We start from the raw sequence: 17,629 nt of genomic DNA, 5'->3' as shown, positions 1-17,629 counted from the left end.
ATTGAGTGATTAATGAAAGCAAACGTAATGTTGAAAGATTCATTGGATTAGTTTATTATATAGAACTTGGAAAACCGATTGAATTAAAAGTAATGGAAAAGAATAACATAGAATGTTAGTGAAATAGTATGCATACAAACCAAACAATGGTATTCAAAATGTCAGTGATCTTCATTATGAAATTATTAATATATAGTTGTGTATAATCGTTGAAGTTTTTACATTTTTTATATAAGTCAGTCAGCTACAAGGTAGAACCAGGTAAATATATGCATAGTTTCAAGTTGCCACACCTCATTAGCACAGCAAGATGAACACCGGATTCATAGAAGTAGTTAATTCAATGGCGGTGATATATAAAAGAAAGATTGCATATATGGATATAGTACACGAAGAAAGATTTAGTACGTAGAAAGAAAGATATGAAGCGATTTTAATCTCATAGTTTAGGGGAAGACAAAGAGTGTATACACTTACACAATTTCATAAAATAACTTCAGATAAAAAACACTCAGATCATAAATCTCAGTTTTTGATGCTAGACGGTTGGGGGCAATTTATGTAAATCTGTGAATCTAGGATTTGATGATTGTTGGTACTTGTGAGCAAGGCTTGTGCACAGTTTTGAAAGGACCAATGCTTCCTATTGAATATGAACTTATATCAATCAGTGTTGTTATACTTAGAAGTATTTACAACCGAGTGATTTAGACTTCGCCTAACTATATTCATAAACAAATCAGTAAAATTCAAAGCTTCATGAAAAGTGGCTCTAGATATCTAACACCAAAACATAATGTGTTTAATGTCTAGCCACTTACAATAGTAATTAAATTGTGACTACTGAAAGAAATCGATCACCAACAAGGATTTGAATTAAGTGACAATGATTATTACTGAATGATCAAAAAATGCAACTAGCTTTCTATGTAGCTAGGTGGGGATGTTTAAAGACTAGTTTGATTTGAAGATGATTTTTGTCACGAACCAAAAGTCAGGTAACTATGTGCAATTGTTGAGATATATTCTGGCACTTAATAACAGTAGTCGGCCCCGTTCATTGTATACTGGAACAAACCTACAAACCATCGATCTCTCCATGAATAAGATACACTTATTTGCTTGATCTGGAATCAAATAACTCAAGATATAGCACAAAGTTTATTCTTTGTCACCTGAAATAGTCGTCTTACTACCAACACGATTGAATCCCACTAGAAACAATTTCACGCAATAATCTTAACATCCAATCAATAAACCAGCTGTTTATATATGAACACTATATACTTATACTCTTTGGCTTTAGGCCTGAGTAAACATAAAGACAATACTAGTGATGGTAATAATAATAATAATAATAATAATAATAATAATAATAATAATAATAATGGAAATAATATCCTATATGAGGCCAAAATATCTAGATTAAAAGTATGGTGACATATATTCAGTGATTTTTGTAACAACAAAAATAAAAACCACATTTTTTCTCTAATTTGTCACACTTTAGTTGTAACCACATTTTTATTCAATATCTGTTGTTTTGCTGTATCACTTGTTAAAAAGACGATAATAATTGTTCCGATGAATGATATACGATTATACTATCGCGTTGTTTAAAAATATAGAACACTATCTACGCCGTTTTTCTTCTGTTTTATTGGCCACCGTTTTGATTGAAGACTATAATAGTATTATAACATCATTATAGGCCTTCCGACTCAACGTTGGACTTTTGGCGCGGATTACCATTGTATAATACTATTGGACTCCGTCTTCCTCATTACGTCAATGGTGTAGTCACTTGCAGAGGAACACCTGTCAATCAAGTGAACTCAGTTTGTGGTCGTTGTTCTCACAAGGCAATTCACAAGTAACATTCATTCTATAGTAACTGTTAGTGTCTGTTTGTTTAATATACCTTTTGTATTGTTAACGGTATTTTGTTACCTTTGGGTTTTACTAACGAACAGACATCAAAGTTTCTTTACTATTAATTTTTTGGTATACAACTATTAACCTAGTGTATCAATATATTTTGTGTAAGCTCTTTTTGTTTGGAAACCACCACAAAAGTAAACATATTAGAATCAAACACTTAATTGAAAGAAATGTTTATGAATTTGTCGACACTTAATTAATTCCTGTCCAACAACTAGTTTATAGTAAAAACAATGTGGACATTAATAATAATAATAATAATAATAATAATGGTAAAATAAGATAAGCTTACGTCATTGCTTGAAATATTGGTTCAATACCATAACGTATAGCAAATTCATCAACGATTTCCTGTCCTATTGGATTGAAATACACTCGCCATGCTTCATTACCCTACGACGATAAGGAAATGTGTGTGTAAGGGAAGGGTGGGGGAGGAGAGGACACTTCAGATTAGTATGGAACAGAACTATTACTATTACTACTATTCTAAAAAAATCGAATAAATGCAGTTCCGTTGTTTACACTCTTAAAATATTTCAGTCCCCTTCTATCATTAACTAATCCATTGAGTTTTGAAAAACTTAATAGTTTATGCGGCGTACAGCCTTAATATTAATTTATTTAAAAGCTATTTTCCAAACAATCATGTTGAAGGCTATTTATTGAATGTCAGTTCGCAAATGATTTTTGTCTGCCTACTTAGATAATGTGTTCATCAGAGTATTATGTCATTCATAGATATCAATGCCAAGATTGAACGTGATGGTTCCGAATAAATTAAGCACTGGGTAGAAAGTTAATGGTTAAATAGTTCCTACCTAAACTTGTAACTTTGCCTGTAGCTCTTCGAGAGTTACTGCCGGTCCCAAACCCAGATAAAAGAAGAGGGTTGAGCATAGGGTCGGCAACCTCATGTCGTACAAAAAAATCTTGCTAAATAAACGTCAACCAGATTAAACAAATTAAACTATTTAAACTCTGTTCTTCGAATTGAAGGATCCAGGATCATCAAAGCATCATTCAAAACAAAGAAGGAGGGAATTATAGTGAATGTTATCTAATGTTATGCACCCACCGATGATAGCAACGACGACAATAAAGATTAGTTCCATGAGAGGCTTCAATCGGTCATAGCGAAGTGCCCAAGAAAAGATCTCAACATCTTGATGAGAGACCTAAGCGCTAAAGTCTGAGTAGACAACATCAGATATGAAGATATCATGGGACGACGTGGACCGGGAGAGAAAAACGAGAATGGCGAGAGATTTGTGAACCTATGTGCATTCAACAAATTGGTTATAGGCGGCACAAACGTATACACAAAGCTACATGGGTCTCACCGGATCACACCACGGAGAACCATATAGATCATATTTGTATCAATAAAAAGTTCAGAAGATACATGAAGGATATGAGAACCAGGAGAGGAGATCACGTTGCTTCATATAACAAACCGGTTGTGGCTGAGATGAAATCGAAGCTAAAAAAACAATGGACAACCGGGGGAACAGCATCATAAAGATTCAATACAGCCTTCCTTTGAGATACTAACAAACACAATGAATTCAAAATAATTCTCAACAACAGCTTCCAAGCCTTAAAGGATCTGCTGAAAGAAGAAGAAACTACTATGGAGGACATCTGGAAAGAGATCATAAAAGTATTAATTTCATTGTGTTAATAAATGCTGGGTCGCAAGAAGCTTCATCATAAGGAATGAATCTCCATAGAAACTCTGGACAAGATTCAAGAAAGGAAGAACAAAAAGACAGCAATTAACGACAGCCGAACAAGAGCCGAGAAATTCACGGCACAAGCTAAATACACTGAAATAAACAAGCGAGTGAAGAAAAAAATTAGAGCTGACGAGCAGAAATACGTAGAAGAGACAGCAACAACAGTGAAAAAAGTTTTAAGAGAAGAAAATATAAGACAGCTTAGGATACTACGAAGAAACTGACGGGAATATATAGTAAACCAGAGAGCCGGTCAAGGACAAGGAAAGCAAGTCAATCACCGAGATTCAAGAACAGAGAAATAGATGGGTAGAATACTTCGAAGAACTGTTGAATAGACCAGCTCCATTAAATCCAATGTAAATCAAAGCAGCACACACAGACCTTCCTATAGATGTCACTCCACAAACTATCAAAGAAATCAGTATGGTCATCAGACAAATCATCAATAGGAAAGCAGCAGGACCTGACAATATACCAACTGAAGCACTAAACTCAGACATGAAAGTAACTACAAGTATGCTACACGTTCCTTTCAGGAAGATTTGGGGGGAGAAACAAGTGCCACCGACAGACCGGAAAGAAGGAACCTCATCAAGATACCAAAGTAAGGAGATCTGAACAAATGTGTGAACTACAGAGGAATCACCCTACTATCCGTACTAGGAAACGTTTTCAACATAGTGTTGCTGAACCGAATGAAAAACTCAGTAAACGCCCAACTTCGATTTCAACAGGCTGGATTCCGTAAGAAGCGGTCGTGCACAGGCCAAATCGCGACACTACAGATCATTGTTAAACAATTGGTTGAGTGGAACTCGTTACTATACATCAAGAATTGATACGATGGACTACAGTGCAAAGTCGCACATAGAGGGCACCTGACAAACCCATTCCAATTAAGGACTAGAGTCAGATAAGGCTGCCTACACTCTCCCTTTCTCTCTCTTCTGGTGGCCAAATTGATTATGAAGATCTCGACATCTGAGTGGGAGCACGGAATACAATAGACAGCTCGGAATTAATTGGACGATTTGGACTTCACAGATGACCTAGCCCTCCTATTCCATAGACACGAAGAAATGCAGATAAGGACAACCAGTGCAGCAGCAATCTCTGCATCAGCAGGCCTCAAAATGCACAAACGGAAAACTAAGATCCTCAAATACAACACGGAGAACACCAATCCAATCACAACTGATGGCTAAACTCTGGAAGATGTAGGATCCTTCACGTACCTGGAAAGCATCATCGATGAACAAGGAGGACGTGATACAGACGTAAAGGTGAGGAATGGCAAAGTAAAGCAGCATTCCTACAGTTGATGAACATATGGAAATCGAAACAAATTTCAACCAACATTAAAGTCACAATCTTCAATATGAACGTTAGGACAGTTCTACTGTACGAAGCCGAAACTTGTAGAACTACTACAACCATAATCAAGAATGTAGAAGTACTTATAAATAGCTGTCTACACAAGATATTCAATATCCATTGACCGGATACCATCAGCAACAGCCTACTATGGGAGAGGACAAACCAGTTTTGAGCTGAAGAGGAAATTAGAAAAAGACGATGGAAATGGTAGGACATACATTACAGAAATCATCAAACTGCATCACGAGGGAAGCCCCAAATCGGAATCCTGAACGGAAGAGGAAAAGTGGAAGGCTAATGAACACATTACGTCGGGAAATAGAAGCAGAAATGAAGAGAATGAATAAAGATTGGAAAGAACTGGGAAGGACTACCAGGACAGAGTTGGATGGATAGTGTTGGTGAGCGGCCTATACTTCTCCACGAGAGGTATCAAGTGTAAGTAAGTAAGTAAGTAAGTAAGTAAGTAAGTAAGTAAGTAAGTAAGTAAGTAAGTAAGTAAGTAAGTAAGTAAGTAAGTAAGTAAGTAAGTAAGTGAGTGAGTAAGTGAAGTAAGTGAGTAAGTGAGTAGGTGAGTGAAGTGAGTGAGTGAGTGAGTGAGTGAGGTGAGTGGTAGTGAGTGAGTGAGTGAGTGAGTGAGTGAGTGAGTGAGTGAGTGAGTGGGTGAGTGAGTGAGTGAGTGAGTAGTGAGTGAGTGAGTGAGTAAGTGGTGAGTGAGTGAGTGAGTGAGTGAGTGAGTGAGTGAGTGAGGATGAGTGAGTGAGTGAGTGAGTGAGTGAGTGAGTGAGTGTGAGTGAGTGAGTGAGTGAGTGAGTGAGTGAGTGAAGTGAGTGAGTGAGTGAGTGAGTGAGTGAGTGAGTGAGTGAGTGAGTGAGTGAGTGAGTGAGTGAGTGAGTGAGTGAGTGAGTGAGTAGTGAGTGAGTAGGTGAGTGAGTGAGTGAGTGAGTGAGTGAGTGAGTGAGTGAGTGAGTGAGTGAGTGAGTGAGTAAGTAAGTGAGTAAGTAAGTAAGTGAAGTAAGTAAGTAAGTAAGTAAGTAAGTAAGTAAGTAAGTAAGTAAGTAAGTAAGTAAGTAAGTAAGTAAGTAAGTAAGTAAGTAAGTAAGTAAGTAAGTAAGTAAGTAAGTAAGTAAGTAAGTAAAACTTGTGTTAATTTTATTTTAGTTAGTTACTAACTCTGAAGGAGTGACTTTCATTAAGCTACGAAATATCAGAAATACAATTTTATACTCATTGGGATATAACAACAAGATATATATTTACTATTATTGTGTCAGTTAGATATACTTAGTAATAATAATTTTTGATTAGAATTTTGACATTTGGCTTACAGTAAAATTTAGGACACATGTTTCGTATCATTTCTGTTTTCAGTCCTTAATACCGAAATAAAAGCTCAAACTTTCAACTTATCATAGACATTTTCTCACAGCAGATTAGATAGTTTTTTTCTTTCAAAACTGTATCAGATAGTGTCAGAAAGAACAGGACAACAATTTTCCATCAGTAGATTAATAACTTGTCAATATATGTTACTGATAATAAAGTTAGTAGTAAAGAAGAAATAGATAATGCACATATCGTGGGCGTGAAGCCGATGAAACGGATATGAATTACAGTAACATGATAGATGATTATGCAACTAGATGAAAATAGGCAGTTTCATTGATGATCCATCCGGGTTATATTTATCAATTATTACAAATTGTAAACAACAATGATGGAAACGAAGAAGTGATAGTTAAACCACATTATTGACTAAAATCAAATTGTAGCGCGTTGGTTTCACTCTATTTAAGACTCGTCGGTTAGGTGAGTCTGGTACATCCCAGTGTTGATGTTCACACCGAGACTCAAACCTCTTTGTTAAAACCTCCAACGTATTATTCACTGAGCTATCGACTTTGAATAACCACTAGCTTGTGAATTGGGTGCATTTATCCCATTACACACGGATACATTGAATTCCTTAACGTGAACAATGGGTAAATACAAACATTTGCAAATTAAAATAAATAACAAATGGTTTTGTAATCGTTTTTTCCACCTTTTTTTTATCTATCAAGCACTTATTAACAAATGGAAAATAATCAGACCTTACCGAAAATTGATGAATAATAAAAGTATAAACTATTGGATATCGATTCAATGCCCAAAATAGGTACTTTTTTAAAACTTGATGTCAGATCAATAGGATGCGAGCTGAATTCCTTATGAGATAATGAGTTTGAATTAATGAAAAATTGCAAATAGAAATGAAACAGTTATCTAGTGAACCCTGTCTATAACTATAAATGTCATCTTAAAAGTTTTCTGGTTATGAAATAGGTACCAGGAAAACGTAGTGAACAAGAACACGAGTGGAGACAATCGAATACAATTTGACAAGAAATTACAGAGCATCTCAATAAAATCTGAAAACCATATAGCAAATCGTTAATTTGTAAAACATCAATCCATCGTCTCAAATTTGACTGTTCCTTTGTAAATATCAGTCGATTGTCTCAGATTTCATTGTTGATGCCTTTTCATACCAATTGCGTTCCGTTCACATTCTTTCCTTATCGACCTTCTGCTAAAATACATTCTATACCTGACCACCGTTATATACTACTTATGTGAATATAAGTAACCCACACCACATAAAACACATAAAACTACCGTTCTATTCATCAACAATTAATAGCATATCCGTCAAAATTAATCGATGAAAAGTTGAGATGAGTTACATTGTGTCAAACTTATTAATTATTAAAATATAATTGACTAACACTTACATTATTTTGTGCCTGAGTGATATATGTTTGATCCGGTAAAAAAACTGGTTCATTTTCTTGACATAAATAACAAAATATACTCTGAAATGGAAAAAAATACAATGAACATGTGTTGAAGTTGTTACTTTGATATCTAATGGTTTAGTAGACAAACTTTCATTGTCTCTCTAGACAACAGTATCATCGGTTTATATTTCAAAAAGAAGCAAATTATTAGGATTTCTGTACTATAATTGATTAAGAACTTGGCCTATTGATCTGAAATTTGATTGATTAATGTCCGTAACTGTGTGGCATTTGTTTTTGTGTTTACTTTGACTAGATCACTGTTTTAGAGTCATCCACTCTATTTTGGTATTGATTCATATGGCGGGCCAGTTAAGATATATCTTTCGACTGACGCGTGACCGAAGTGCCAGGTTTCTGAAGATTTACTGGTCCACTATGTGCACTCTCTACACAATATTTCTACGTCCACATACGTGACTACAAATACTTCTTGTTGAACGTTTGGCTGATTATATTCTCAAGAAAAGCAGTCAAAGCTTCATGATTAAACTATTTGTTCCAGAGAACACAATGTTTTTTATATTGGATAATTGTAGATGGTCAACAAGTAGACTATACTTGAGGAGATTAATTTATAATTGATATTCGTCATTGATTGCTAATCATAGTTGAGGTGCTATCGATGACCGAAGAGGGCCGGACAGCTGTTTCATCAGCGAGGTTGTGTATGCGCACTGTTGAGGAGTGCCATACTATGACAGGTTTTCAATTGCGGCTTAACCTAGACCGATTCATACTCTCAATGAAGGCACTTTCGTCGTTTAAGATACTAGGAAATGAGATAGAAATATTTCTGCTTGAGATTTTCACTCACTGTCACATAGTTGGAACAATTTCATTTGATAGTTTGCTCAGTTCTCGGACAAATCAACACTTTATTTGAACACATACGGTCTATTATTGTTAATACTTACACTGCATAATCTAGTATTATAACGATAGTATATTACATTATCACATTTATTCATTGTACATAAGTCCTCACAAAATTCATACTTTCAAAAAATTCATATATACTTATATATACGATTGTACCTGATTGATAATAAATGCGTTGAAAAGAGATCCTTTCATGTTATCCTTACGTGTTATTAATGCTTAAATAAAGATCATCTATTTATAATCAAGAAAAATAAACATTCAGTTACTGTCCCATAACTTGATTTTATTCAAATATAAGTAACCAGCATGACTGGTTGTCACCAATCACCTAAGCTTTGATTAATTTATGATTCAATTAATATCTATTGTTAATACGTTTTATGACAATGATAAATCCAATTTTTCTGGTCATCTAGACTACATTTTGACATCATAAGATTTATCGAAATTGCCGTCAACCTTTTATTCATATGAGAACAGCTATCAATCACTTATAAATATGTCAATGAGCATTTATCGATTGTTTTCACTATAAACATTAACAAAACTCATAATTCCCATCATATTATTCAATAGTTCAAATGAGTTTATTGTTGAAAGTTTTATCTTAATGAAAAAATGAGAGAAGGAGTAAATGTTTTCAATTCTCAAGTTTACTATTTCGTAGAAATATGTAATTTACAATTGTTTTTTTTTAGACGAACACAATTACTTGAGTAAGTGTAATTCCCATGATAAAGCTAATTTACTTTGTATAATTACGATAATTAGTTTCTTCTGTAATCAACAAATATTCCATTGTTGAATCAACATACAAACGAAGTAAATGAAGTAAACTAGAAAACTGTTCAGATAAATACCTGAAATAATATTTCAATAATTCAATAAGCTTTTGATGGAAAAAAGAACTTAACAACATCAATCAGTATCCGCCCAGTCCAACTCACTTCACCCCCTCAAACCGGTAATATTATTACTCCTTAGTAGAATTCAATCATAAATTTAATAAATGCTGGCCTATTATGGAAAAGTAATATTTTATATTCTTGTCTACAATTCATTTATCAGACAATGTCATATACAGTTTATGATTTGTCAGGTATGTTCATCAGTCCATGTTGACATGATTGCATGTCCTAAACAAAATGAAACAATCAAGACAAATGATGGAGTATTATAATTATTAACTGTATCAGTTTGAATGACATTAACTTTCTTCCAACCTACCCCTACGCTGGATACCATCTTGCGATCGGGTAGTTGAAGAATAGGTATATGTAACCAACTCAGTCGATGAAAAATTTCCATATTTGTCAGCTTATATGTCATATTTACCTAGAGCTTTGTGTCCATTCTAAACATTGTTCATATCACCATACCTTTGTAGACAAAAGTAATTTCACTATAGTCTGTAATTTGTTACAAGCAAAAAGTGATTTTTTAAGCGACATTTTTTCTGGAAAGTGTACAAACTTAACTTGAGTAGTAAGGAATGTAGCAATCTAATGACTATACACCAGTTACTGAATTTGATGAATGTTAGAACTGATTAACTACAAGTGGAATACTATAAAATAATAAAATATAGGATCAAGGTTGCCTATAATCAACTACTGAATACATTTCAAGGTCTACCGAGAAACACTGACAGTCTAGCAGTAATAAATTTGCTAAGATATTGAGTAAGATAGAACCTCTCATAGGAAAACCAAATAAATTGGTTATCACTTAAATTTTAACAATTCCTATTCAAAGACGTTCCCATCTTCTCATCGTAGCTTGGATGATAATGAGTTCGAGTTTCACGCGTAAGATGCTGGGTACAAGTCTGAATAATGTAATCAAAGTATACTGAATTGACGAGTCCCTAATCGAGTAAAAAAACAAGTTTCGGATTCCATTGATAGTCACTAAAAAACCTTATCCTTTGATACTTTCTTCCATAAGAAGTATCTCAAATCATATACATACTTCAGGAACGCATATACACACATAAACATACATCCTAAGTTGGTCATTTTCAGTGTTACATTATTTAAAATACATCTTTTTAAGTAAATTTTCACTAGTTGGTTACAGCTAACAGATAAGCTAAGATGCATGTATAACATCTTGATCGAGAATTCCTCTCTCTCTCTCTCCAGCTATTTATCTATTTATCGATCTCCTTTTCGTTATGCGAAACGGATGTCTACTTTGAAGGTGTAATGAAATTTCCAAAAAAAAAGTAAAGTCAGGCAAATTTTGACTGACATGCCATGAAAGTACAAAAAATGGACAGTCAGCAATTTATTATTAAACGATAAGCAATAAATATTTATGATAGATAATTTAATAAAATCAATATCAATATTTTTATGGTTCATATCATTGGACCGATTTTAGTTTGACGAATATTAAGAACCAGAAAGCATTGAATAATTGTTTTAATCTTAGTACGTGGCTTAACAGTAGTGCCCATACTCGACCTTTCCACAGAGGATCAAACCCATGACTTTCAGATCTCATTGTGAGCGCCTAATATTTTGATCATTGGGTTGTCATCCAGTGGTCTACGTATGTAATTCTGATATCACTGATAAACAAGGTCTTTTCCATGTTAGACATATTCAAACCCTATCGGTCATAGCTTATTACTAGGACTCTTACAATCATCACTCGAAATTCGTCACTTCAATCATTTTTCACATTTTCGTAGTTGACGTTTTTCGTCAAGTCTGAGTAAGTAGAAATTAATCCTAACACTATATCAATTCACTTGCAAATGATGAATATTGATCTTGAGTGCTGTTAGAGGTATGAGGGCGATTACCACTTCTCGGTTTCCCACACCATGGGAGGGTTCTTCTAGAGGTACCTGAAAAGGAAACTGGATTAGATGTGGTCTTAGTGACCCGAGAGCATGAATGCAGTGCCCAAGGGACAACTGCTTGAGGTCGGTCACACACGACGTTTTGTCAGTAATTTTCGTGTTACCTCCGTACTTGTTGGGACCTTACCGCCGGAGACGGATATCCATGGGACAAGGTGAGGTGTGCATTTTCAGGGTTGACCTTTTCTAACCCCACCCATTCGTTTGTGAGAAGTCAGCATTATTGTTATGCTGATGATGCTGAACACACGAAACTAACTGTATTATCACGTTTATTTTAATGTCCACATTTAACAGAACAATGAAGCTAGCAACTATATTAGGTGATAATGATAAATGCCCTTTCTTGTATATTGCAATTTTCTAGAAAGAGAAAAAAGTAATCTCGAGTTTAGCGATTGATTGAATGCTGATTTTAATAATTCCCCCATCAAAATATCAAAAGATTTTTTGAATAAACGTTCAACTTCACACTGTAAATCCGCAACCCACCACGAAGGATTGAGAGCAAGATCTTTAGTTCTGGACTCTGAAGAGTCTCATGATAGGAGGAAACAGGTGCACAATGCTTCCTGGTTTTCGATGTTCGTCTATCTAGATAAATCTCTTTATCCATATTACACTCTGATTAAAAAAGAAAATGGATTTAAAGTTTATGGAATTTTGTAGAAAATATAAGTATTCTTCACCTCAATTTATCAAAATGAGGAAGAAAGTTTGTAGCTCCGGTGAATTCTTCTTCGTGATGTAATATTCTCTGAGCTAAAAGAACAGTGAAAACTCGATAATCAAATTGTCTAGATCACAAAACATAGCATCACTGAAAACTCGATTTATTTTTCCAAAAGCCTCATACATCTATACAAACAAACGAAAATAATACTTACACCGTGTAATGCTGTATACTGTACATGAAATGAAGCCATTTGTTCTTCACCTTTTATTTCAACAGAAATCAATAAACGAATAGCTCCAGATACTGCTGATTTATCTGTCCGTTTCTCTAAAGTTTTGTTTTGAGAATAAAAGAATAAAATATGAACAACATTAGTATTATTGTTAGAAAGGCAATGAATGATCTCATTGTTCATAATCAAGATTAAATAATGATCAATTTCAATTGACACATTTGCATTTTGAACGGATTATCTCGATACTACCATTTTGTTACATATTTTATGTAGAATAGACAAACTATAGTTAGCAGTGGAATCTAAGGCACGTGCTTCATCCTATTTAAAACTTGTCACCTGGACTACTTGCATCTTATAGTTGATATTCAATCAGGGATTCGAATCCAGTACCTTTCGTCTCACAATTTTAATCAATTATCAAAATAACTATTAATTTGATCGGCGAATATGATGCGTACATTGTTATTAAAAGGGGTTTGAAGTATCCTGGTTACTTAAACTCTTTCTGAGATTCTTAATTTATAACATTTAAAGTATCTAGTCATCAGAATTATTTTAACAATTAAAAACTGAATTTTATTTAAAAAATCAATTTGTTTTACATAACAATAAAAGTGTTTTTTGTTCAGTTCTATTTGTCAATAGATACCAGTTTATAGAAGCTTCGTTTTTAGTTCTAATCGAAATCTCAAGGAAGTAACAAATCATAGCATCTTTAAAGCTTTGATTAATAGATATTCAGCATAATGTACGTCCAAAATCAACTAATTAATGATTAGTATCAGAAGCTTTGTGCATATAATAGTAATTTCAATGGTTGAGATAATCAGTCAGTTGAACCTAGACAACCACAGAAAGCCTGGAGGCACTGGACGTCCCACTGTGGGACTCCTCGGCAGTGCGCATCGACGATCCCGCTTTGCAAGATTCCAACCCAGGACCTATTGGCCTCGCGCATGAATGCTTAACCACTAGACCACTGAACCAGCATTCAACGATGTTAATGTCTAACTTCAAATAATCCATGAAATTGAGTGACACATCCATCATTGTCTTCAGTGAGTTACTATCTCACAACTGACCCGGTTGAACTCCATTGGTCACTACTTCTCACTGGAACTCCAGGATATACCTCTTGAAGCCAGTCACTAGTGAGCACACGTTGATTAGTATCAGAAGGGTTGTTGTGGACGAAACGGCCGTCCAGTGCTTCCACGTTTTCCATCGTGGTTCGAGGTAACTACTGGTGTTAGGCAAGGCTGGACTGCTAGAATGCAGCTGGACGATCTAGACTTCGCAGATGATCTGGCTCTTCTACCGCAAACGCAACAACAAATGCAGGAGAAGACGACCCGTGTAGTAGCAGCCTCAGCAGCAGTAGGTCTCAACATACACAAAGGGAAAAGCAAGATTATCCGATACAACACAGTATACACCAATCCAGTCACAATTGACGGAGAAGATTTGGAAGATGTATAATCCTTTTCATATCTGGGCAGCACCATTGATAAACATGGTGGATCTGATGCAGATGTGAAGGCAACGGCAGTATATTTACAACTGAAGAACATCTGGAACTCAAAACAACTGTCAACCAACACCAAGGCCAGAGTTTTTATTACAAATATCAAAACAGTTCTACTATATGGGGCGGAAACCTGGAGAACTACGAAAGCCATCATTCAGAAGATAAAGCTGTCTACGCAAAATACGTCGGTTCCGTTGGCCGAACACTATCAGGAACAACCTATTGTGAGAGAGAACAAACCAGATTCCAGCCGAGGAGAAAATCAGAAAGAAGTGCTAGAAGTGTATAGGACACACATTGAGGAAAGCATCCAACTGCGTCACAAGGCAATCCCTCACACACAATCCTCAAGGCGAAGGGAAAAGAGGAAGACCAAAGAACATAGTTCGGCGAGAAATGGAAACAAACATGAGAAAAATGAACAAGAATTGGATAGAACTGGAAAGGAAGGCTCTGGACAGAGTGAGTTGGACTATGCTGGTCGGTGGCCTATGCTCCATTGGGAGTAACAGGCGTAAGTAAGTAAGTAAGTAAGTAATGTTTAAACTTCTGAGTGAATTAAAACCGTATTGTTCTCTAAGAAAAAATAATGATCTCGGAGTGGTTTCAGTGTGTTGAATACACTTCTCTTTTGAATTAATGAATACATATTCATAAGATCAAGTTGACAAGAGAATTTAATTCTTGAACATTTTCTTTTCAATATGTTTTGTTTAGCATAGTGAAGAATAGCTGAAAATTCCTGAAACGATAAAATTTATTCACTTGATGATAATTTGTGCACTGGGTTATAACTGTGATTAACAGGTTATGAATAGAACAATTATTTTCCGTTTTAATTCATTCATTGTATGCTATACCCTATATGAAATAAATGAATATTCAGATGGAAGTAATTACCACAATCACCCTACCTTAACACTTTTATTACATAACTGGCTCATTAATGACTGGTTTAAGGGTAAATTTCAGAAATCCCAATAAGAAATTGTTTCTAGTTGAGTTAAATTATATCACGTATAAGGAAGTTAGTTACTAAGCAATATTCATTCAATAGTTGTTATACTATATAACCAATCGACTCAATTTGTAATCACAGGGATAAGTGAACGATAGTTAATTACTTTAAGTGTTATATGTAGATGAAACATTGAAATGTCTCAATATTTGATTATTACATTCAATATCATCATAATCATTATTGTGCTTATATACAGACAAGATGAAATTATTTCAATTCACTTAAACCACTTACCAAGATTATACCATACATCCATTTCACCGCTTAATGTTCTTACTTCAATAATTGTCTGACCAAGAAAATCATCCGATTCTCTAGTGAATTTTTGTCGAATTTTCGACTTTAAATCATTATCTTCATCCCTGTAGGGAAAAAGTTGTAAAAATGTGAAAAATATTTAAAATGAACATGACCTTTCACAATGTCAGGCACTGTGTAATTTTACATCAAACAATAAATTGTTTACCATATCTGAGTTCTTGCTCATTACAGACACCTAACATTTTTATCTTGACTGAAAATTATAAACAACTGAATAAAACACAAGAAATCTTTTATTACAATATCAATCCAACATAGTTAATGACAGTTCATTCTCTCTAGATATTCATTTCTGTGGTAAAGAACTCAACGAATATTCAAACCTACTAAGAACAACAACATCAACAATAACTGAAACGGACTATTCCATGAGATAATAATAAAACCAGATTTTGATGATCATTGATGTCAACAGATGTTTCACACATAGAAGTAAACATCCGATAGAGTTGACCATTTATGGTTGACTGAATAATCACGAATATCACGTTTATTCAATCCCCCAGTCAGTCAGTTAGTATATCCGTACAAGTTGTCATACCTCATTAACACAAAGAGATGAAATTGTCAAACCGAATCCCAGACTAGTACAGCCAGTAACATTATCACTAGTAATAGTCATCAAATATGCAATTCAAAAAGAAAATATAAATTAGTTAACTATAAAAACGTGATGAGGAACTCAGAAGCTCATCATTTGAAGGAAGATAAAGAATGGATGGACCTGCGTCACTGTAAATGATTTTGAGCCATGTCATTCAAACTTACTAACCAGTGGCTATGATAATCACGCGAACCTCAACCAAGTAGTTTACATAAATTAACATGCTTTAGTCGAAATGTCAGTGTCTTTGTAGACCCACTCTCATGTCTTGATTTGGCCACCATTAGCCTTCTTCTAACCTACTCCTACACCAAACAGCATCGTTCATCGAGGTAGAAGATGGTTGAACACATGTAACACATGTCCCAACTAACTCAGTTGATGAGGATTTGCTGCTTTATCAATTGGTTTCTTATCCTTACCTAGCACCCTACTAATTGGGGATTGCTGATTAACTTCTACCTACGACGTTGTAACGTAGCAACTATCCTGAATGACTGGACATTATGTGCACTTTGTTGAGATGTTGGGTGGTTCAACATCGCCTAAGAGCAGCCATATTTAACCTGAGTTTAGTGCAAGTTGGTACTCACCAACAAGGTACCCCTGCAATTCAATGAGAACCGATGCTTTTCGGTGGATTTAAACTGACATCTCCCACTTGAATAGAAAAATATGGTCTTAGTGTTCAGATGTCGATCAGTTATAGATATATCGGTTCTGCAGTAACACAATAACGACTCAAATAGCTCGGTGGTAATGTCCCAAATTATGAACCTGTGTTGGAATCTCACAGAGGCTACAAATTCCCTCACGATAGCAGGTATTCCTAGCTAAAAATTGGCAAATAGCATGAAACCTAGGTAGGGCAAATTAATTGTCAATTGCTTTCAACCACTTGAATAAAGTTTACTACAATGTTCTGGTATTCAGATAAATGATCATCAATAAAAATATGATTGATATTATTCAATCAGTACTCATGATGATATAGGATGCTATCAGCTCTAACTATGTATTTTCATCAGTCAATGAACTTCTTAAAACCCAAAGAATAAGGTGTGTCATTGTTCTAGGAATAATGTTTTCAGTCAATAAAATGAACGAATTTTTCTTCTAATCCCTATTTAGCTTTGCATCTTCACTGCGTACAAATGTGCATATGGTCTATTGTACAAACTCTTAAAATTTGCCATACAGAAACTGAATAAATCCTGTTTCCGAATCATTGAATTTAGACATTAACACCGTTGGATGCCGGTCCAGTCGTCTAGTGGTTAAGCGCTCGCGCGAGAGACTGATAGGTCCTGGGTTTGAATCCTGCGAGGTTGGGTCGTGGATGCGCACTGCCGGGGAGTCCCACAATAGGACGAAACGGCCATCCAGTGTTTCCAGGTCTTCCATAGTGTTCTGGCTTCAATTGACTCATGACCTCAATTACTGATATTATATCATGATAATATTTGAATAAGAATGGTAAACATTACATATTATTGTAGCATATTAAAATGAATTTAAATTTTAAGAGAAGGAGTTACCTTTGTGATAACAACCTTATTTAATTCATTCATATTTTATGTTAAA

At 34.8% G+C, this 17,629-nt stretch overlaps 1 protein-coding gene across 1 annotated transcript in view; it reads right to left on the bottom strand.

The window, feature by feature from the left end:
* UNC13C_2 (Protein unc-13 C) overlaps window positions 1-17,629 on the bottom strand; it is a gene marked incomplete at its 5' end in the record, with an annotated part of 95,673 nt that overhangs the window by 47,969 nt on the left and 30,075 nt on the right. Inside the window, 4 exons of the mRNA XM_035731286.2 lie at window positions 2,234-2,334; window positions 7,835-7,915; window positions 12,545-12,660; window positions 15,355-15,482. Of these exons, the coding sequence (XP_035588142.1) occupies window positions 2,234-2,334; window positions 7,835-7,915; window positions 12,545-12,660; window positions 15,355-15,482 (426 nt within the window). The remainder of the gene's footprint in view (window positions 1-2,233; window positions 2,335-7,834; window positions 7,916-12,544; window positions 12,661-15,354; window positions 15,483-17,629) is intronic.

The sequence above is a fragment of the Schistosoma haematobium genome, chromosome 7 (assembly GCF_000699445.3).
Source record: "Schistosoma haematobium chromosome 7, whole genome shotgun sequence".
In the NCBI taxonomy this organism is placed as follows: Eukaryota; Metazoa; Platyhelminthes; class Trematoda; order Strigeidida; family Schistosomatidae; genus Schistosoma; species Schistosoma haematobium.
The sequence above is the reverse complement of the archived record's forward strand: the minus strand, read 5'-3'. Positions and strand labels throughout refer to the sequence as shown.